This window comes from Humulus lupulus, chromosome 2 (genome assembly GCF_963169125.1).
Source record: "Humulus lupulus chromosome 2, drHumLupu1.1, whole genome shotgun sequence".
Lineage (NCBI taxonomy): Eukaryota > Viridiplantae > Streptophyta > Magnoliopsida > Rosales > Cannabaceae > Humulus > Humulus lupulus.
This window is the reverse complement of record NC_084794.1, coordinates 4182124-4205206: the sequence shown is the minus strand read 5'-3', so window position 1 is coordinate 4205206 and position 23083 is coordinate 4182124. Positions and strand designations below refer to the sequence as shown.

The following is a 23083-nucleotide window of genomic DNA, read 5'->3' as shown; positions in this document are numbered from 1 at the left end:
AACAAAACCTTGCATGCGGCTACAGTAAATGTTTACCTAGGCTACAGTGAAAAATAATCTCAAAACATGCACAATCAGGGGACTTACGGAGTATTCTGGTTGAGAAGAGGATGAAGGGATCGTCTGGGTTGGGGCTTCGTCAGAGTAGTTGATTCCAAAGCTTCAAGGGAGCCTTTACACCTGAACTTCTTGAGTGCTGGGAATGGCGGCCGGAAAGAAGAGGGTTTTTCTTTTGAAGATGAAGAAGAGAGAAGAAGAAGGAAAATTCTGAAAAATTTCAAATGAACGGGTGGCCCATGCGTAAGGTGGCCACCCCTTTTATATACGTGAAAGGCCACGTGAGAGGGGCCGTTGGATTGCCCTGATGTGGGATCCAAGGCTCTCCACTCGAAAGACGAAACGACGGCTGAGTATAGGCTAGGCCATTTAATGCGGTTCTCGGAAGATGTACCGTCACCAACCACGATGTTCCACGTATTCGGCGCCTGCGTAAAAGGTGGAATGTGGAGAGTTCATGGGGAAGCCTAAAAGCCCCTACTGTGGCCCTACACGACGTCGTGTACCACGAGTAGGGGCTTGGGGGGCAAATGTACGCCCTGATTTTCCAACAGGCTATTAGCGAGCTAAGATACGGCCTAAATTATATCAGCCACGTGGATCCCCCATGACCGGAGCTGTTGTCGTCAGGTCCTACCTCGTTAGCTCGGGGTATCCAAAGGTTCGCCAAGATTACTTAAGGACTGAGTCTGGACTCTGAAGGCCACAAGTCGAGGGAAGCATCCAGCTCGTGGTACGATCTAGAGTTGGAGGATGTGACCTTTTATAAAGTCAACCACGCAAGGTAAACGTGCATTTATCAGACATCACGTGTCTGATATATCCCTGACTTCTCGGACACGCAGCATGAACGTGCGTGTTCAGGCGCACACGACTGGGTTGGGCTATGCGGCCCATTATCCCCCTTACCTATTGATTAGACCACACTTCATGTGTCAGGTTTTAGGAATTAATCGTGAATGTCACAGAAGTGGCACGATAGGTAAGAAGGTCATGGGATGACCTTCTTACCAACTCCCAAGTGCCCTCTCCTATAAATATGGAGACCCTAGGAGTTGCAAAGGGTTGGATTCTATTGTGTAAGGAAATACCCTGTAAAAGAATACCAAGCATATAGCAATAACATTGGTTGGTGGAGTAGAAGGATTTTAACCTTTGAGCCACCTAAAAAACCTAATTGTGTCACCAGTCCATTTACAAATATCATTCATCTATTTCGGTTCATAGTTAAGCACTAATCCCTTCCTCTTATTTTCTTAATTACCTGTTGGCGAAGAACCGCGTCAACAAATAACATAATAAAATTTAATTAATTACACAATTAACATATTTAACATTGTCTAAAATATCCAGATCTAAAATTAAAAACAAAATTCAACACTATCTAAACAAACTAATCACATACTCAAAAACATAATTTAAATATTAATCAAAGACAAAAAATATATATATAAAAACAATACCCAAGGCTCGGGGGTCAACCTAAGGCGTCTCTGGCTAGGGATGATGCTCTACTACTCCAATCTAAAAAGAAAACACAAAAAAAAAAAAAAAAAAAAACAATTCAAAACACATAAATACAAAATACTAAACATACAAATATATTAACAAAAAATTCATTTTAAGGGCAAAAATAACTAGAAACTGAGTTTAGATTACCTAAACTTTGAAGAAATGGGAGAAAATCGGACTAGGGAGCGTTGGAACGGCGAGGGGCGGCGGTTTTCGACTCTGGTTTTGTATGAACGCACCGTATCATTTAACCTACAGCGACGACATGTCGTCGCTACAGGATATGGGCACAGTTCACGAATAGTTTCGTTTTCCTATAGTGACGACATGTCGTCGCTATAGGTTCATGAAATTTTGACAATTCCTTTTGGCGGTCAAGTTTCCCTCCGTTTTTTTCACACCCTATAGCGACGACATGTCATCGCTATAGACTAACTTTTTAACTTCCCAATCAATTAATTGGGGCTCTATAGCGACGACATGTCATCACGTGTCGCTATAGGGTGTGAATTTTGACAACCATTTTTCAAGGTCAAATTCCCTCAATTAATTTTTGGAGTCTATAGCGACGATCATCGCTATAGAAATCCATTTTCCCTCTTTTTTTTCCTGTGAGAACCATACAGCGACGCCAAGTCATCGCTGTAGCTTCAATTCCCACCTCGAATTCCCTCCAAATTCCAGACACCCTACAGCGACGATATGTCATCGCTGTAGGGTGTCTGGAATTTGGAGGGATTGTGTGTGTGATATGGCCATCCAACAGCCATGACAAGTCGTCGCTGTAGCTAATTAATTCCAATAAATAAATTAAAAAAAAATCTTTGAATTTGACTACCTATAGCGACGACAATCGTCGCTGTAGAGTCTTTTTCTTGTAGTGGATAGCACTAGACGACTTTAGCTAACAAAAATTCTGCAGGGACTAGCGATGATATTTTGATCATAACCTTCTCGATATAACTCAAAATTTGACAATTTAAAAAAACTATGAAAAGCTAAGAAAGATATCTAAAACTTCTATTTCTATAATTTTTTCAAGAAAGTGATGGAATCATGGTAGAAATTTAGCTTAAATTTTCAGACTTGAGTTACTGAACATAAATAATGCATGTTGAGCATCTTAAACTTAGTATTTTCTACCCATAATATCTTAAAACTCCATACTCAAACCAAATCCATATTATTTAACATGTTTTGTCTTATTTCACTCCATATCTTGTACTTGACCATCAAAATCTGAAAATTGAAGAAAATAAGTGTAAATATGCACAAATTAAAGTGAAAACACTCAAATAATATCTTAAATTATTCTCTAAAAATAACCAAAAATCAACCTACAGTCGCTCACTTGATAACATAACTCTCCATCAGACATACATATATAGTTTTATATCCTTATAAAACTATCTCGGACATGTAATGCGATTTTATATTGTCAATAAAAAAAAATAGAAATCATTTAGTTTGACAACTGTGTTGCTTGCCCACTGTTGGCAGCATTGCTTTGTATTTTTTTTTTCTTTTTAGTTATATTTGTACTAATTTAATAAAATATAATATTTGACATTTCTCCCTAGACTAACACTGTTGCCTGCACTGGAGATGCTATATTCTTACTGTTGTATTGAAATTATTAGACTATATGCGTTGCATAAGAGATTGGTGGAGGAATTGGTCATCTTACAACACTACTACAAAAAAAATGCTTTTATGATATTTTTTTAGGGCACTCACCTAGATGCGAGCCCTAAAAACATCTCCTGGACATTTTAGGACACTCATTGAGAGTCCTTAAATAATTTATTTTAGGACACGCGGGGCGAGCCCTAATAACTGATGTGTGTCCTAAAAGTTTGAATAATTTTTCTAACTAAAGTTTTATTATATATTAAATCACAAAAGAAAAAAAAAAAACAACAACAACCCATTCTCTCTCTCTCTCGTTCCTTGGATTCCCTCTCTTTTCCCCCATTTCTCTTTCTCTTTTTCTCTCTCTATCACGCAAGCCCACTGCCCAACCACGAATGACGACTCTCCGGCCACCCCACGCCTACACGCGTTGACCACCATCTTCCTCGGCCCTCAAAACCCCTATCCCCGCGAGCCCCTAGCCTCACGCGCCCCCTAGCTCTCTCGACGAAGCCTCCAAAGTTCGGCGACCATGTGGGTTTCTAAAATGTTTTAGGCATTTTCCGACCACCTCGAGCCACCCCGAGCCAAATGACCACCACAACTACATTCATTGTGCTTTGAGCTTCAAAACCCACTAAAAGATCGGACCGAACCACCACCGTGGGGTGGTGGTGCCGCCGTCATCGTTAAAGCTTCGGAGGAGCTTTGACTACCAATTAATTTTTAAAAAATTAAAAATAAAACTTTAAAAAATATCACTTTTAAGGCTCTCAAATAGACGACTCACAGCGCCAGTCCTAAAAATTATTTTTTATACTAGTGCAATAATGATAGAAGTGAAGTGAAAAAACATAATCTTAATATATTTTTTTAAACTAAAAATATAAAAAAAAAATAGTAAAAGAAAATAAAACAACACATGGAGTGATAAAAAAAAAGGAGGAGGTAAATGTAGATAATCCATAATAACATATAATTTTTTTTTTAATTAATTATTTTATCTATTTTTAAAAGTTTATTATATGTCTTTTTACTTTTACTTTTTCAAAATTTCTCTTGCCTAAAAAGATATATTATTACATAAAATTTAGGGTTTATACATTTTCAGACCCTGGGTTTTGTCTTGTACACCCTAAATATCCACGGGTTATTAGCGAGCTGGAAAATGGCTTAATTCTATCAGCCACGTGGAAGCCACCTACCCGGAGCTGCTGTTACGGGTCTCCACCTCTCTAGCTCGAGATAGCCAAAGGTTTAGTGAGTACTAAGGCATCGGGTCAGCAGTGTGGACACCACGAGCTGAGACTACATCAAGCTCGGGGAGCGAGCTTGAGCTGACACCTCCGACTCTTTATAAAGTCAACCACGCAATGTAAACGTACATATATCAGACATCACGTGTCTACTCCATTCCTGAATTCTCGGACACGTAGCGTAAACGTGCGTGTTCAGACACCCCACGACTGGTTTGGGCCATGCGGCTCATTATCCCCCTTACCTATTGATTAGACCACACTTCATTGTCAGGTTTTAAGAATTAATCATGAATGTCGCAGAAGTGACATGATGGGTAAGAAGGTCACGAGATGACCTCCTTTGCCAACACCCAGGTGTCCTCTCCCTATAAATATGGAGACTCTGGGAGTTGCAAGGGGTTGGCTTCGAATTTGTAAAGGAATATCAGAGATATATCAATAATATTGGCTGGTGGACTATAAGGATTTTAACCTTTGAACCACCTAAAAAAGTATTCGAGTTATAATATTCCTTTGAGATCATACATCTATTACGGTTCATCACTTAGCACTAACCCCTCTCCTTATTTATATAATTATCTGTTGCCGAAGAACCGCGTCAATATGTCTCATTACCTGTTTGGACCTTGTGTTTTGACAAATTACTTTTTGGACCTTATGTTTTGTAAAATGGTTAAAATAGAACCCTAAACTCAATTTTGATGAAGAAAAAATTGAATACAACAACATAGTTTTTAAGTATAATGATTTTATTTTTGTTTTAAATTGTTAGTTTGGTAAATTATTTGTGATTTTAGTTGAGAAAACATTGACCAAAATTAGGTTTAAGATTTTATTTTAATTATTTTACAAAATATATAGTCAAAATAATAATTCGTCAAAATACATGGTTAAGAAAAATAAACCCTAAAATTTATTTTGAATAGAAGGATATATTGCAAATGTAATGATAATGATGATAATAATATATAGAGTTGGCTTTTTAAGTAGGTGTATCTATAGTGAATAAAACTGAATTCAGCATAAAAACAAAAATAAATTATCAAGTTTGACAAAATGAAAAAATTATGAGGCCACGTCAGACTTTGTCGTGTCCCATCATTCTTATTCAGAAAAAGGAAAGTTTTTTGGTGCTCAAGAAGGAGAAGACGAACGAGTGACTCACTCACTCACTGAGTTGTGTTTTCGGAATCGGAAGAGTGAGACTGAGAATGTCAGTTCGTGAGATGAAGTGCTATGGCTCCCCATCTTCTACTTCTACTACTACTCAACCAGCTACTCCCATTAAAAGAGACAACCCACGCAGGACTCAGTCTCAAGCTCATGATGATGACACTCTCCGTCTCAGCTGTCCCTACGGCCATGGCAGCTGCTCTCTCAAGGTCTCCCGCTCCCAAGCCAACCCGGGAAGGCCTTACTACACTTGCTCTACTCAGTCTTGTAGATTCTTCAAATGGGCTTCTGATCATCACGGCAATGATTATGGTGGCTGTGGCCAAGTGGGTGTGCTTAAACGCCAGCGCCTTCGTCCTCAGGACTACCCTGAATGTCGTTGCGGTGCCGGAAAATGTAAGCTCGTGTTTGGCAAGACTGCCACCCAAGACTACTTTGTTTGCCCTATTGAAAAGGTACCCTTTTGATTTTTCTCACTCTTATCGATCTATGTGTGTTTTTTTTAACCAAAGATTAAATCTTTGCTACAGGGACATGGAGCTTGTAGTTTTCGAGCTCAAGCCATGGCTAGACCTGGAATTGTGAGCTCCGTGTTGAATGAGGGTAGTCCAGTAGGCTTTGAGCATCCAAAGAGAACGAAATTTGACTCAACGGGAGTGGTGGTGGTGAATAATCCTCCTCTTGATCAACCATCTACGTCTGTAAACATGGGAATGGGAAATGGAGACAACGAGCCAGAGCAAGAGCAAGAGCAAGAGCGAGAGTTGGAGGATGTTATAGTAGACAATACTCTCCAAGTTTCTTGTTTAAAATCAGATACTACTCAACTTGGCCAAACTGAGTATCTGAATCAGATTTCTGCAGGTATTATAGCTTTATATTCTTCAGATTACATCATTGATGATTGGCTTTATATCAACTCATTTTGCATCATTTTTGTTTTGGGGTGAAAGATCCTATGAAACAAATGCTAGGTAGACTTGTTTTGGGTTGGTTAGGGAGGCTTGCATTCCCTCCATCTGGAACCCTTATGGTGCCTCAAGCAAGACCTTTCTTTGGCTGTGAGTATGTTATGTTATGATGGATAGTGTTGATTCATAAAATTTGCGTGTTGTATTGCAATGAACTTGTGTACATTCTTATTATCTTAACAGGTGTTTTCCCATCGTTCGATCCAATCAATGCCCCCAAGGCCAAAGGTGTGTATACAAAGTTTGTGAATTTGCCCCTAGTATTTGTGAGCAGTTTATAATTGCTTGTTTTTCCTTATTAAATTTTACAAATTACAATATAATTGTCCAACAAATGGAGGAGACAGGAGAGAAGCTTTTGGGTATCTAAAGCATGAGTATAATGTGTTTTGGTACATATGCTCTAATGTTCTAACCTTATTTTGATCAATAATATTGTAGTGAACTTGTGTACATTCTTATCTTCACAGGTGTTTTTTCATCGTTTATTCCAATCTATGTCCCCAAGGCCAAAGGTGGTGTGGATACAGTTAATTATAGAGCCTTAAATGAGTATCCTCAAGGTAATTTGAATGATCAATCAGATACCACTTCTCACGGTGGCATTCTAATGGAACTTTCAAGCATCAAGAATGTTGGTAGTGATGACTACATGGGACCAATCTCAAAGGCACTTGGGAAAGCAGGGTTACTTGTACAAAAACAGCTGCTGAGTATTCTCGAGTCCACGAATCCAGCGAACCACAATTCGATGAGAGAAGCAGCAAACAAGACATTTTCTGTCTTGAAACTTCTGTCAATGGATCATAGGGAGTTTTCTGAGAGTGTGAGAAAGTTCATTTCTTGTGCAGCAGAGTTGGCCAAGATAGAAGATGAGTGGAGGAAGAAGACGGAAGTAATGCAGCTGCCAGAAGAGATTGAGGACTGGTATGAGAATGAGAAGGCTAAGTTTGATGAGATGGCGGAAATGGAGAGGGAGACAATGGCTGCAATTGCTGCTTCTGATAAGCAAGTGGAGTGCATTGGAGAAGAGGTAATGCGGTTGAGGGAAAAGCTTGCTGGGATGGAGAAAGAGTTGAGGCATAGGAACATGGAGAATGGGGAGCTCAAATGGCGAGCGGGAATGATTAGAGAGGATATGACAGCGGCGAAGAAGAAGATGGAGGAAGCAAGAGCAGCAAAGATGGTGCATGAGGAGCGATCTGCTGCAATGGAAGCATTGGAAAGGGCCAGGTTTCACCTTCGACACAACCACTAAAGTACTTACTGATCGGTATGTATATACTATATGATGATATGTTATATATGGATAAGATAGGTAATGACTAATTATTGTAAGTTGTAAGCAATATCCTTAATTTATCTGTACGGGCGACTCCACTGTATGCCATTCATTTTGAAAACATGGTTTTCTATTATTAACGGTCTAAACAAAGTAACTACCAGTGGGGCAAAACCCCCACAGTAGAATTACCTATCTTAAGAAGAAAAAAAACAATAACACAAATGAAAAACTATGTTTTATTGTTATGAAATATTATTTCGATTTTACATTTCAAAAGCATATTTTTTTTAATATTTAGAATATTACCAGAATGTCTAATGCCCCCTTAATGCCGCATTAGGTGATTTATATAATTTAATATTTTTTTTATTATTTGTTTGGTTCTTGTATTTTAAAAAATTTATTTTAGATCCTATCTTTTGTAAAATAGTTCAAATAGATTCTTAAACTCAATTTTAATTAAATATAACAATACAATTTTTAAGTAGAATAATTTTATTTTTGTTCTGAATTGTTAGTTTGATGAATTCTTTGTGATTTAAGTTGAGGAAATTTTGACCAAAATTGGGATTAGAGTTTTATTTGAATTATTTTACAAAATATAAGGTCTAAAAAATAATTTGCTAAAACACATGTACAAGCAGGAGACAAATTATATTTTTTTTGGAAATTGTTTATCACAGTCACAGATAATAATGTTACTTATTTCTATTTTTCAATCATAACATCACTGAAGACATGCTTTCTCTATTTTCCTTTTTCTTTAAAATGGATAATAATATCTTTCATTAAAAAAAAACCTTTAAATGATAATAACTTTTTTTTTGTCAAATGGAACTTTGTCATTTGCCACTTATCCTATTTGTTGGGTCTACTATATGGGCTTCCTTGAGGGTCCCTTTTCTTCTTAGCTTGATGGGAAGGTTGTTCAAGTACTTGATGAGTGGAAGAGACACTGCAGGTTGTGGTTGAAGAAAAAGAATTAGTCATTATTATTCAAGTTTTCCTAGACCTCTTCTTTTTCAACTCCTACTTCTACCAAAATTCCCTGAAGACAAGCTTGTCCACCATGATCTCCACTACTTGTGATAATTGAAACTTTTGGAGCCAAGAAAAATAGAAAAGAGTGTTTTTTTTTTCTTTCTTTCTAAGCATGCATTGTATTTGTCTTTGTCTTTCTTTCTTGCCAATAACTCATTTGTTCCTTTCTCACTTAATTTCTTCTCTTGGTTCTAGCTAGCGAACAATATATACTAATAGTACTTTTTTACAGAAATATATTTATAATATATGTGTGAATGATTGAAAAAAACATAAATAAATAGTGAAACAGAGAAAACATGGATTTTGTTGTAACTATGCAAAGACAAAAACTTGATTGTGCAGTCATTACAAGAGATGAACATAAGAACAAGATAAATTTGGTCTGCCAAAGACCTTAACAATTCATCTCAAAAAAAGAGAAAAAAAAAACCTTAATAATTCTTATAGTAAGCAATAAAAGTTGTCAGAAAGAGGAAAACCTGGGAAAACTGTACTTTGCACGTGGGTTTGTTTCAATTTCAGTATTCAAGTAAATGATTCCCTGCACTCAAACCTATAATAAGTAAAACAATAAGAGCTTTCAGATTGAACATCTACGGTTAGCAAAAAAAGCTCTATGCATGGTATGTGTGGGAATAAAGTGACAACTGTTTGAGAAGTTCCATAATTGATATAAAGAAAACGGAAACGAAAAGAAAAGAAAAGAAAAGAAAAGCTAAATATGAGACTTTGAAGTTGCGTGTGTCGCGTCATTAGTACTGTGAGTCATGTGAGTGAGTGTTAGTGGAGAAGGAATCTTATTTGGAAAAACTCAACACAAAGAAAGAGCTTTCTTCTTTTGGGTTCTGTTATGGTTCTGGGTGTGAGTGAGTAAACTCACTGAGTTGTGTTATCTGAATCAGAAGACTGAGAATGTCGACTTTTATGAAATCTACTAATACTGCTACTGCTGCTGCTGCTACTACTACTCAACCAGCTACTTCCAATGAAAGAGACAACCACCAAAGGACTCAGTCTCAAGCTTATGATGATGGCACTCTCTGCTGCCCCAACGGCCATGGAACCTGCTCTCTCAAGATCTCCCACTCCCAACGCAACCCGGACAGACCCTACTACACTTGCTCTAGTTGTGGGTTCTTCAAATGGGCTTCTGATCATCACCACCAAGATGATGTCGGTAGGCTTAAACGGCTGCGCCTTCTTCCTCAGGACTACCCCGGCTGTGGTTGCGGCGCCGGGAAGTGTAAGCTCGTATTGGGTTACTTTGTTTGCCCCATCGAAAAGGTACCCTTTGCTTCTTTCTCTCTCTCCCATCGATCTGTAGGTTGTTTTTAACCAAAGATTGCATCAAGTTTTCTACCTTTACTCTTCTGCTGACAGGGACATGGAGCTTGTAGTTTTCGAGCTCAGGCCACGGCACCTGGAATTGTGAACTCTGTGTTGAATGAGGGTAGTCCAGTTAGCTCTGAGCATCCAAAGAGAACGAAATTGGACTCTTCAGCGGTAGTGGTGGTGAATAGTAGTCCTCCTGATCCACCATCTACGCCTGCAAGCGCTGCTGCTGGTGTTGGTGGTGGTCCTTGCTTAGAGAGAGATGAGCACGATGGTGACATTGATGTTGACATGCCTAACAATCAGGACATGGGAACTGGAGAGAAAGAGCAAGAACAAGAGCAAGAGCAAGTGCAAGAGTTGGAGGAAGTTATAGTGGACATTACACTCCAAAATTCTTGTTTAGAATCAGATACCACTCAACTTGGCCAAACTGAGATTCTGAACCAGATTTCTGCAGGTATTATAGCTTTATATTCTTCAGATTACATCATTCCATTGATAATCAACTCATTTTTGTTTTGGGGGTGAAAGATCCTATCAAACAAATGCTCAGTAGACATTTTCTCTCATTTTCTTTTTTCTTCTTTTAAAAAAGTAATGGATAATAATCTCTCTTTAAAAAAAAATTGATATTATGAAAAAAGAAACAAAAAAGCTAAATTCGACACTTAGAAGTTATGTGTTGCATTCGTACTATGAGTCTGTGAGTGAGTGTTAGTAGAAAAGGAATCTTATTCATGAAATCACAACACAAAGAAATGAAAAGTTTTCTTCTTTGAAGCAGCAAAAAAAAAAAAAAAGCTTTCTTCTTTTCGGGTTCTGGGTCAAGAAGGAAAAGGAGTGTGTGAGTGAATTCACTCAGTTGTTTTATCTGAATGAGAAGAGTGAGAATGTCCATTTTTGAGATATCTACTAATACTACTACTCTACCAGCTACTTCCAATATAAGAGAAAACCACCAAGGGACGACTCAGTCTCAAGCTCATGATGATGGCACTCTCTGCTGCCCCTACGGCCATGGAACTTGCTCTCTCAAGATCTCCCACTCCCAATCCATCCCGAACAGACCGTACTACATGTGCTCTACTTGTAGATTCTTCAAATGGGCTTCTGATCATCACCATCAAGATGATGTCAGTAGGCTTAAACGGCCGCGCCTTCTTCCTCAGGACTACCCCGTCTGTCGTTGTGGCACTGGGAAGTGCCCCATCGAAAAGGTACCTTTGCCTCTCTCTCTCAACGATCTGTAGGCTGTTGTTTTTAACCAAAGATTGAATCTTTCATATTCTATTTTTACTCTTCTGCTAACAGGGACATGGAGCTTGTAGTTTACATGCTGGGGCCATGGCACCTGGAATTGTGAACTCTTTGTTGGATGAGGGTAGTCAAGTTCACTTTGAGCATCCAAAGAGAACGAAATTGGACTATTCAACAGCAGTGGTGGTGAATAATAGTCCTCCTGATCCACCATCTACGCCTGCAACCGCTGCTGCTGGTGTTGGTGGTCGTCCTTGCTTAGAGAGAGATGAGCACGATGGTGACATTAATGTAGACATGTCTAACAATCAGGACATGGGAACTGGAGAGAAAGAGCAAGAGTTGGATGGTGTTACAGTAGACAGTACACTTCAAGTTTCTTGTTTAATATCAGATACCATTCATCGAAACCAAACTAAGTTTCTGAACCAGATTTCTGCAGATGCAGGTATTAGCTTTATATTCTTTAGATTATATCATTGATAATTGGCTTTATATTCCGTTGATGATCAACTCATTTTTGCATCATCTTTTGGGGGTAAAAGATCCTATGAAACAAATACTAGGTAGGCTTGTTTTGGGTTGGTTGGGGAGGCTTGTATTCCCTCCATCTGGAACTCTTGTGGTGCCTAAGTCAAGACCTTTCTTTTGCTGTGAGTGTCTCATATTATGATGGATCATGTCACATTTGTTTGATTATAGATTTTGATTAATAATATTGAGTGTTGTTGCAATGAACTTGTGTACATTCTTACTATCTTAACAGGTGTTTTCCCATCGTTTGATCCAATCTATGTCCCCAAGGCCAAAGGTGTTGATGCAGTTAATTCTAGAGCCTTAAATGAGTGTACTCGTCATGATGATTTGAATGGTGTTGCAGATACATCTACACAAATTCCGAGTCAGGATTCTGAATGCAGCGGCATTCTAATGGAACTTTCAAGCATTAAGAATGTTGGTGGTGGTGTAGGAGAAAGGGTATTAGATCAATTCATGGGACCAATCTCAAAGGCACTTGGGGAAGCAGCGTTACTTGTACAAAATCAGCTAATGAGTATTCTCGAGTCCATGAATCCAGCGAACCACAATTCGATGAGAGAAGCAGCGAACAAGACATTTTCTGTATTGAAACTTCTGTCAATGGATCATAGGGAGTTTTCTGAGCGCGTGACAAAGTTCATTTCGTGTACAACAGAGTTGGCCAAGATAGAAGATGAGTGGAGGAAGAAGAGGGAACTAATGCTGCTGCCGGAAGAGATTGAGGATTGGTTCGAGAATGAGAAGGCCAAGTTTGATGAGATAGCGGAAGAGGAGAGGGAGACGATGGCTGCAATCGCTGCTTCTGATAAGCGAGTGGAGTGTATTGGAGAAGAGGTAATGCGGCTGAGGGAAAAGCTTGCTGGGATGGAGAAAGAGTTGAGGCATAGGAAGATGGAGAACGGGGAGCTCAAATGGCGAGCGGGGATGGTAAAAGAAAATATGGTGGCGGCGAATAAGAAGATGGAGGAAGCAAGAGCAGCAAAGATGGTGCATCAGGAGCGAGCTGCTGCAATAGAAGCATTGGAAAGGGCCAGGTTTCACCTTCGACATAATCACTAAGTACTTACTTATCAATATGTATGTATATGCCGTATGATGATATGTTAAATGTAGATAAGATGGGGTAATGACTAATATTGTAAATTGCACCATTATCGTAACTAAGAGCGTTTGGAAAAATAAGAGGTAGGTAACCATTTGGTACTCTGTGTTTTTGCACAGTATCATTTTGGTACCCTCTATTTTCAATAATGCTCATATGGTACCCTAAACTCAAATTTAATTAATAAAATTTTACCAATTTAATCAAACTGCTGTCAATTATGTAAGTTCCAAATTTAAATTTAACTACTTAATTACATATAACTGATGACAGTTTGATTATATTGATAGAATTTTATCTATTAAATCTGAGTCTAGGGTATCAAATATGTATAATTTTAAAATACAGGGTACTATATAAGCATTATTGAAAACAGAGGGTACCAAAATGATACTTTGCAAAAATATAGAGTACCAAATGAGTAAATTCCCGAAAAATAAGTCTGTTTTTAATGTTATTTGGTATAATGACATTGTTTTGATGACTTTTTGTATAGTCACACCTACTTATATATAATGTATTTGCAAACATCAAAAGAAGGTCCATTATCTGTATTAGAGTTAACGAAAAATCTAATGATAAGTACTTGGTGCAACTAAATATCAATGTTAGATAAATATTGTTTTCTTTTATCATATATCTAAATCATATTAGACGGCTCAGCTCTCAGTAAGATTCTTTGTATTTTTGTGAATTTGTGTTTGGTTCATAACGTTTGCTTAAACTCTCTTGAACTTTAATTGTTGATGCCATATAAGAACGAAGGTTTTTGACCATTTTATTGACTTTAATTTAATTGTTGATACCATATAAGAACGAAGGTTTTTGACTATTTTATTGGATGAGCTAAATCAATACATACATGTAGAGATGGTTTACCTCTACTTCAAATAATTTATATAATTTTTTATTCCTTGAATTTTGCTTCTTTCTTTAAATTAATTATTTTAATTAATAAAAATATAATATTTAAATAATATAAAGAAAATAATGTATGAAAACTGTTAAGCTTTGTTTACCTCTCAATTTCTCAGCCAAGAATCTGGGCCGTAGGTAAAGTGGGCTTAGGCCACTGGGCCTGAATTATTCATGATGCCTCCTCATCACTTGTAAGAACAAAATTACACCAAAATATGTAAAACTAAGCTTAGAAAATAATAATACCCTCAGAAAGAAAGAAAAAAAAGCTTGGAAAATAATAAAATAAATAAATAATCCCCAAAAAAACAAGTTTTAATAATGAGATTGGTTGATATTTCTTTCGATCAATTCAGATATTTCTCTTGTATTTTCTTTTTTATTTTTGTAAATAAAATAATAGAAAAGAAAAAAAGAAAAAAGATGATTCTGTTCCATTGTGTGAGTGGGTGATGGGAAGGGAATGATCCCTCCGAATTCAAAGATCTGATTTTTGGTAGGTAACTCTGATAAATGCATTACCTTCCAATTTTGACCTAAAAAAAAGCTTTGATTTTGATTTGAATGGAATGGAAGAAGAAGAAGGCAACAATGGAAGGAAGAAGGCAACATCATCATCATCATCATTATCATCTGTGACAATGGAGCATGTTCTCTTGGCTCTCCAAGAAACCAAGGAAGAAAGGGACCTTAGAATTCGAAGTTTGTTCAACTTCTTCGACACCGCCAATGGAGGCTACTTGGACTATTCCCAGATTGAGTCGGGTCTCTCCGCCCTCCAAATCCCACCTCACTACAAGTACGCAAAGGATCTTCTAAGCGTATGTGATTCTAACCAAGACGGCCGAGTCGATTACCATGAGTTCAAGCGCTATATGGACGATAAGGAGCTCCAGCTCTATCTCATTTTTCAGTCTATAGATATTGAGCATAATGGGTCCATTTCTCCTGAGGAGCTCTGGGACGCACTTCTCGCTGCAGGTATGGATTTGAATTGCATAACCCATATCCCAAAATCGTTCCTTTAACATGATTGCTTTGTTTGTTTTAGGGATTGAAATCGATGAGGATGAACTTGCTCGGTTTGTGGAGCGTATGGATAAGGACAACAATGGGGTCATTACTTTCGAGGAGTGGAGGGATTTTCTCTTGCTTTATCCTCACGAGGCAACGATTGAGAATATCTATCATCATTGGGAGAGGGTTTGCCTTGTTGATATTGGTGAACACACAGTGATTCCAGAAGGTATAAGTAAACATGTTCATGCTACTAGATATCTTGTAGCTGGAGCTGTAGCTGGTGCTACTTCACGTACTGCTACAGCTCCTCTCGATAGGCTTAAGGTTGCTTTGCAAGTCCAAACCACACAGGCTCGTATTATGCCTGCTATTAGAGATATATGGAAACATGGTCAGTTTTTGGGATTCTTTAGAGGGAATGGTCTTAATGTTGTCAAGGTCGCTCCTGAAAGTGCCATCAAATTCTACACTTATGAGACTATTAAAGGCATTATAGCAAAAGCTCATGGGGGAGAAGACAAAGCTGATCTTGGCACTGTGGACCGCCTTTTCGCCGGTGGTGTTGCTGGTGCTGTTGCTCAGACTGCTATATATCCCATGGATCTTGTTAAGACACGGCTTCAAACTTTTGTGTGTGAAGCTGGAAAAGTTCCTAGTTTGACAACTCTGTCTAGAGATATTTGGGTACAGGAAGGAACCCGGGCATTCTACAGAGGCCTTGTTCCTTCTCTTCTTGGCATTATCCCCTATGCTGGGATTGACCTTGCTGCGTATGAAACCTTCAAAGATATGTCCAAGAAGTACATTGTGGAGGGTGGTAAGATTTTCATTTGAACATCCAACTACGCTTTTCCTTCTTTTTTTTTGTGCATTGTAATGTCTTAAAACAAGAACATTTTGTTTTTTGTGTATAGAACCTGGTCCTTTTATTCAACTGGGATGTGGGACTTTGTCTGGAGCACTTGGAGCAACGTGTGTTTATCCATTACAAGTTGTGAGAACGAGGTACGTATCTATCACACACACACACACACACACAAACCCTTTTTGGCTAATGCTGCTCTGATGTGTTATTGTGAGTTAGAGTTGAATTTCGGGTTTATGCTGCATTTGTTTCAGAATGCAAGCTCAGCGCAGTAACACGGATGATGCCTATAAAGGAATGTTTGATGTATTTAAGAGAACATTCAAGCATGAAGGGCTTAGGGGACTCTATAAAGGAATATTTCCTAATATGCTCAAAGTTGTTCCATCTGCAAGTATAACTTATATGGTTTATGAGTCCATGAAAAAGAATCTCGATCTAGAATAAACAACTATTTGCTTCATTCAGTTGTCGTGATTGAAATGAATAACATCTCAAAGGAGAGGATGGAGGTGAATAGTTTTAGTCAGAATATGCTTATTGTTGCTTGCTTGCACTGGCTCTCGCCTTTGCCCTCGCCTTCGATAATTCAAACATTTATTGGAAAGAATTGGCTCGTCCATCCCAAAACTTCCATGATTTGAGCACATACTGTATCATATGATACAGAAGAAGATAGGAGCCTATCAATTCACACAGAATAAATTTTTTGTAATTATTTATAGTAAACTCAACTTGATCAGAATGATATCAAGTATTGGTCTATTTCATTTTCCTATTTGTAGGAGGGAGACAGCAGAGATAAGTCTATACTATACCTCTTTCTTGTCTATTAAAAAGACTTTACTTTTGTAAATTTGACGTTGGTAGAGAATCTTTGATCATCATATTCTTATCATAACTTACACTGAAAAACTATGCCACTGTTGTTGTTGCTGTTGTTTTACACTGGTATTGTTTGTAATTTGATGACCAAAGGGTTGATTTTCATTGAAGGAGTGAAAATTCGCCTGATATCTGATTAGTTTAAGATTCATTTTGTTGTCTGATCAGTATCGTTGATACACTCGTATTTCATTCTTGAATTAGCAGAAGACATTGGAGTAGATGAGTATATATACATATATATATATATACATATATTCATATATATTGGAGTGATAAGAATGAATGATGATGAGGACATGGTTTCTTTTGATGATAAGGACTTGCTGTGAACTTGGCCAGTAGTTTCGACTTTAGACATGAATTATTACATATGGAGAATAGCTCCAAATATACCTACTGCCTTTACAATATGCATCTTTTCTACCTTTTTCTCATTTAAAAAGCCAAAATAATCAGAAACTCTGTTGCAAGTTCTATCTATATTTGATTTGTAATGTTGACTCCGAACCAAGAGTAGTGTGGTAGTTTCATAGTCACTCGTCATTTTTACATTATTTTTCAGAATAATTGCAGTTTGTGACACTTATTTACCTAATGATTATTGGACCAACACGTGTTCAACTCATAATTTTTTTTAAGATAATGCAAGAAGACAGGTCTTGGAACTAGACTACATCCCACCTTTGAGTCTTTGTATGTATTTACTTAATAATTGTTATAGTTTTTAATAATGACATTAAAATAAGTAAAAAAAATAGTGAGTGATTAGAATACATTATAGGCAAATTCTCGGTTGCACCCCTAAAAGGGTACACCGGTGCATTTTTAGTGTTTTTGGCTCGGAAAGTATTTTGTATGACTGTGTACATTATAGTTATTTAGAATTACTGCAAATTTTCAAAAAATTCAGAATAATTTACAGCATCGAAAAAAAGTTTAAACACGGTTGCAACAACCTATTTTGAACCTAACTTTTGACACGGTAAATTAGTTGGAATTTTCTGAAAATTTACATAATGCTCTAAATAACTATAATGTATACAGTCATTAAAAAAATATTTACCAAAAAGTTTGCAGGTACACTGATGTGCCCTTTTTTTTGGGGTGCATCGGAGAATTCCCCTAGATTATAATTGGTAAATAATGTTTGGGATTGGGACTCTGTCTCTGTCTCAACTCTGGAAGTTGATGATGATGATGATGATCCAGAGTGGAGAGGGTCCATTTTCACTGCTACTTGCTTCACGTGTTTTGAATTTCAAAGCACCTGTGACCTCTCTCACTGTCTCTTGTTCTTATCATATGGCTTACTAAAATAACTTAAAACCCACTTACTGCACTGCAATCCAACTATATAATATATATGCATATATATATATATATATATATCTATAAACTATTTCTATGGATGACACTACTACTAAGTATTCTCTCTTTCTTGCTAATTATTAATATATTAAGACATTTCCAACAACCATAACAACTCTGTCTTAATATTATATTTATCTTTATATGAAAAGGCACTAATACTTGTTTTATTCTTTGTTAGATGGAATAATATATTTTGCCACTTAGTACTACGTGTACAACTTCAAAGTATATTGATACAAGTAACATAATCTAAATTTATTTAATTTTATTTATAGAATTTATTAATTATTTTTATTAAATATATATCACTATCCTATAAATTTATATATAAAAAAAATAGCATAAATATATTAAATGAAAACTTAAATCAGAAAATTATGATTTAAAAATATATATATATATATAATATGATAATATGTTTAAACGTAAATGATAATAAAAATTAAGATTATATATTATATATTATTATAATGTTATTTTATAATATTTAAATTTATTTATAAGTATTAAATATATAGTTGTGTATTAAATATTATTATCATAATAATATTTGAATTCATATTAATATATATAATTAGTAAAAAATTAGGATTATATACTATTATCATAATAATATTTTATAAAATTTGAATTTATATTATAATATTTGAATTTATATCAATATAATTAATAAATATATATTTTTAATTAGTTTTAAATGTATATTTCATTAAAGTTAACAAAACAAACTGTTAAAATTAAGAATTTATGTTATCAACGCACTTTTTATATAGAAGAGATATATGTAAGGAGTGTACGTAGCAGGGTAGTCATTTTTACTCTAACGGTACAATATATACTTCTCATATGGGTACACAGAAATATTTTTACTCCAGTTGTTTTTTTTTCATAACGGTGTCTATTGTAGTTAGCGAACCTCCTGTAAGTTTTCAATAAATTTTGAATAATTTACAGTGACGAAAATAAAGTTCAAACATCTTATTGCACTCATACTTGTTGTTTTTTTATACGCATGTAAAAACAAATATTTGAACTCTATTTTTGGCATTGTATTATTCGAAAACTTACGAAAGGCTTATTATAACTACAATGAACACCGTCGTCATGAAAAAAAAAATTGAGTCACAACAAGAAATAAAGGTTTTTACTTCGGTTTTTAAGCTGAATTTATTTTGGTTTTCGCTAAAATTCGCAACCGCAATAGTTTTGAGCGAAATAAAAAGTAGTTAAAAACCGAAGTGAAAAATAGACTTTCTACTTCGGTTTTTACATAATAATCGAAGTAAAAAGTGAGCTACGCCTCCTTGCTGGAGACTTTCTACTTCGGTTTTTAGGTAAAAACTGAAGTGGAAAGTACACTTTTTACTTCGGTTTTTACCTAAAAACCGAAGTAGAAAGCCCCTCCTTTTTTTAATAATTATTTATGATTATTTTTAAATGACCAAATTCTATTTATATATATATATTGTTGGCCTAATTTTTTTTAAACGGTCTAATTATATGAATTTATAAGTATATATTTTTACAATTGGAATTGGTTATGAATTTTTTTTTAATGAAAATATGCTAACTTTCATTAATTAGAAATGTTATACATAAACATATAAACACACAAGTACTTAAGTAAGATAGCTAGCCTTATAATTAATACATTTACATAAAACTAAATGAACTCATAAACAAAATAGGCTTACTGATAAATGTATGTCATCAATCGACCTAACCATTCATGTTGGATTGGCAAGAGGTCTGCAATCTCACAATGTTGCTTCTTCTCATCAAACTGTAATAAATATAAATTAATTAATAACAACATTGATTATTTTATAGATTATCGATACTAAAATAAGTTATAAAAAATGAACTTACTTTTTCTTTTAAGGTTTCTATTGCATTTGATGTCTATACAAGATCTCTAATGTACTTCAACACATAAAAACCACATTCATGACTTTGTGGTTGTTTTGGACATGAAACATTGAATATCTTTGTAGGATTACCGAGTAATTCATTGGAAGAAGCCTTATAATATGCACTATTTAAAAAGAAAAATAACAAAAGTTATTAAAATGTAGCAACATGTAATAATTGTTGCGTATTAAGAAATATTTTTAAAATTTTAAAACTTACCTTATTATCATTGAATCAATTTCTTCAGGACATTTGTGTGCTTTCAGTGGATTCAAGAACACGATTTTTCCTTTTGGCATAGCAATCACCAACATCCAATGTTCCCTAAAATAATAAGCGTGTTAAATAAAATAATTAAATTTTTAATATATGAATAATCAAATAAGAAAAGTTTATAGTATTTCTTACCGTATGTTCCAAGGTATAAAGTTTAGTTGACCAACTCTATTCATGGTCATCAACCAATTTGCCAAGTCAATGGTTAATTGTTCTACATCGTTAGCATTATTAATGCTAAGACACTCAATGTCAAAAAACTTGTAAAATGCACGCTGATTTGGAAATAGAGACTCCCAAATGCATTTGCAAAATTTTCTTAAGTGTTAAATATTTTTGAAAAATTTCAACTGAGTTTCTCCTATAAATAGGACTACCCAAACCTGAAACATTCAATTTACTATGAAAATTTACAACAGATCACAGAGCATTACTCATAACCATTCTAAATTTCATATCATTCCAAAGAATTAGTTGAAGGGATACCTTAGTCCGAATATCATTGCTGAGCCTTCAATCATATGCAAAGTAGCAACTTGTTCCACATCCTCTGAAGTTATAAAGATTGACTCGCGACTCATAAATGATGGGTCCACTAGAATTGAGACTACTGTGTTTATTCCCTTAACTCTGCAAAATTCTCTCACCATAAACTGAAGGCTAACATGGATGCGATTCATGATGTGATCGGCAAATGGTTGGCCTTCTATCAGAGTATTTTCTGGATTGACGTGAGATCCAGCTGATGACAGATGTGGGCTAGTAAGAGAATTACGGTTCGTCTTATCCTTGGATGGGCTTGTTGACATAGGAGGTTTCTTTTTTAGAGGACCCTACGCAAATATTAAAATAATTGACCAACAAATATTTTAATAGGTAACAAATTAAAGAATTCTTTTATACCTGATCAGTCATAATTAATTCTTCTGGCCAAGGAACATGGGATTTCAGCATCCTCTTGTAACATTTTGGTGACTCGCACCCTCGCATATTCGTCTATTAGTCCAACACAACTAAATGAGCTTGATCTAATTCTGCACGAGATATGGTCACTACTGTTCCTTTCCCTCGTAATCCTCTATCAACTCCATCCGAGTTATTTCGTGGTTTGCTAATTCCAATTGTGTCGACTCCAACAATGTACTCTGAACAAAATTCCACAGCTTCTTCTGCTAAATAACACTCAACCATACAAGTGTCAGGGCGATGGTGATTACGTACATATCATTTCAACACCTTCATATTCATTTCAAATGGATACATCCATATCGTCCAAAATGGCCCACACAACTTCACTTCTCTTACTAAATGGACCATCAAATGTATCATGATATCAAAAAAAGATGGTGGAAAATGTTTTTCAAGCTTGCATAAAGTTTCAACTATTTCATCATGCAATGCATTCAACTTCTTCATTTCCAATTCTTTTTCGCATAGTTGATTAAAGAAGATGCACACACTTGTCACACTATCTCGAACTCTTTTTGGTAAAACTGACCGAATGGCAATTGGAAGTAATTGTTGCATTAATATATGACAATCATGTGATTTCATTCCAATTAACTTCAAATCTTGCATAGACACAAAGTTTCGAACATCGGCACTTTCATCTCTACCAATGATTGACATACGGCTTGCTTATCTTCTTTAGACAATGTAAAACAAGCAGGAGGCAAATATGTGCGTTTACCTTTTTCTTCAGGTGCCAAGCGGTGTCTTATACCCATCTCAACAAGATCTAAACGACTAGACAAACCATCTTTGGTTTTACTTGGGATATCAAGTAATGTACCGATTATACTTTCACACACATTTTTTTCTATGTGCATGACATTCAACCAATGTCTAACGAGTAAATCTTTCCAGTAAGGAAGTTGAAAGAAAATTGATTTTCTTTGAAAACATCCATTGACTTTTTTGTTTTTATTCTTCTTCCCATACCTAAAGTCAACTTTTTCTACTTCCTTAAGAATTTGCTCACCTGACAATGGCAAAGGAGCAAGGTCTCTTTCCACAATACCGTCAAGTGCTTTTTCTTTATTTATGTCAGGATGACTTTAATGCAAATATCATCTATGACCCATATAACACATTTTGCGTCCATTTGACAAGCGACGGGCCCTTGTGTTGGTGCAACAAATTGGACAAGCTTGGTAACCTTTTGTGCTCAACCCTGATAGGTTATCATATGCTGGAAAATCATTAACAGTCCATAACAACACTGCTTTCAAATTATATATTTCTTTTTTAAAACCATCATACTGTTGACCCAAACTCTTAAGTCTCCTTGTTTTGATGATTAACAAATATTTGATTATTATTTGTTACTAATGATTTGTTGATTTTGTCGCAAAAACCAAAGTGAATTAGCACTTCAAAGTCAAACTTATGACCAAGGGCAAAATGGTCATTTTACCAAATTTTCCGGAAACGACCCGAAATGGACTTCAAGACTCAAGAAACTCAAGATAAAGGTTTAATTTCATTTCTCAGTCTTGTAAAGTGATTGCAAGTATACTTTAAGTCATAAGTATAAAATTTGGCTCACTCACGTACTAAAAAATGGTGATTTTTTAAAATGAGAAATAATTATCCTAAATTCACTTTTAAGAAAATACATCCCGATACGGTCGTAACGCAATTGGAATTTTTGAAATCGGATAAACG

At 35.8% G+C, this 23083-nt stretch overlaps 3 protein-coding genes across 4 annotated transcripts; all 3 read left to right on the top strand.

Annotated features, from left to right (window-relative positions):
- Nucleotides 1-5553: 5553 nt before the first annotated feature.
- Nucleotides 5554-8022, top strand: LOC133816955 (uncharacterized). Its single transcript, XM_062249309.1, has 5 exons — nt 5554-6088; nt 6164-6497; nt 6587-6694; nt 6788-6832; nt 7075-8022. Exons 1-5 carry the CDS (start codon nt 5672-5674, stop codon nt 7860-7862), a joined length of 1692 nt encoding a protein of 563 aa, XP_062105293.1. The 5' UTR covers nt 5554-5671; the 3' UTR covers nt 7863-8022.
- Nucleotides 8023-9699: 1677 nt separating this feature from the next.
- Nucleotides 9700-13237, top strand: LOC133816954 (uncharacterized). 2 transcript variants are annotated; one of them, XM_062249307.1, is made up of 6 exons: nt 9700-10217; nt 10314-10725; nt 11202-11485; nt 11580-11973; nt 12071-12178; nt 12292-13237. In XM_062249307.1, the coding sequence occupies exons 1-6, from the start codon at nt 9846-9848 to the stop codon at nt 13122-13124; spliced, it is 2403 nt and encodes an 800-aa protein (XP_062105291.1). In that variant the 5' UTR covers nt 9700-9845; the 3' UTR covers nt 13125-13237. The 2 variants fall into 2 exon arrangements, with proteins under 2 accessions (XP_062105291.1, XP_062105292.1); XM_062249308.1 differs by lacking the exon at nt 12071-12178.
- Nucleotides 13238-14436: 1199 nt separating this feature from the next.
- Nucleotides 14437-16984, top strand: LOC133816953 (calcium-dependent mitochondrial ATP-magnesium/phosphate carrier protein 2-like). Its single transcript, XM_062249306.1, has 4 exons — nt 14437-15066; nt 15137-15922; nt 16020-16110; nt 16225-16984. Exons 1-4 carry the CDS (start codon nt 14655-14657, stop codon nt 16415-16417), a joined length of 1482 nt encoding a protein of 493 aa, XP_062105290.1. The 5' UTR covers nt 14437-14654; the 3' UTR covers nt 16418-16984.
- Nucleotides 16985-23083: the final 6099 nt, after the last annotated feature.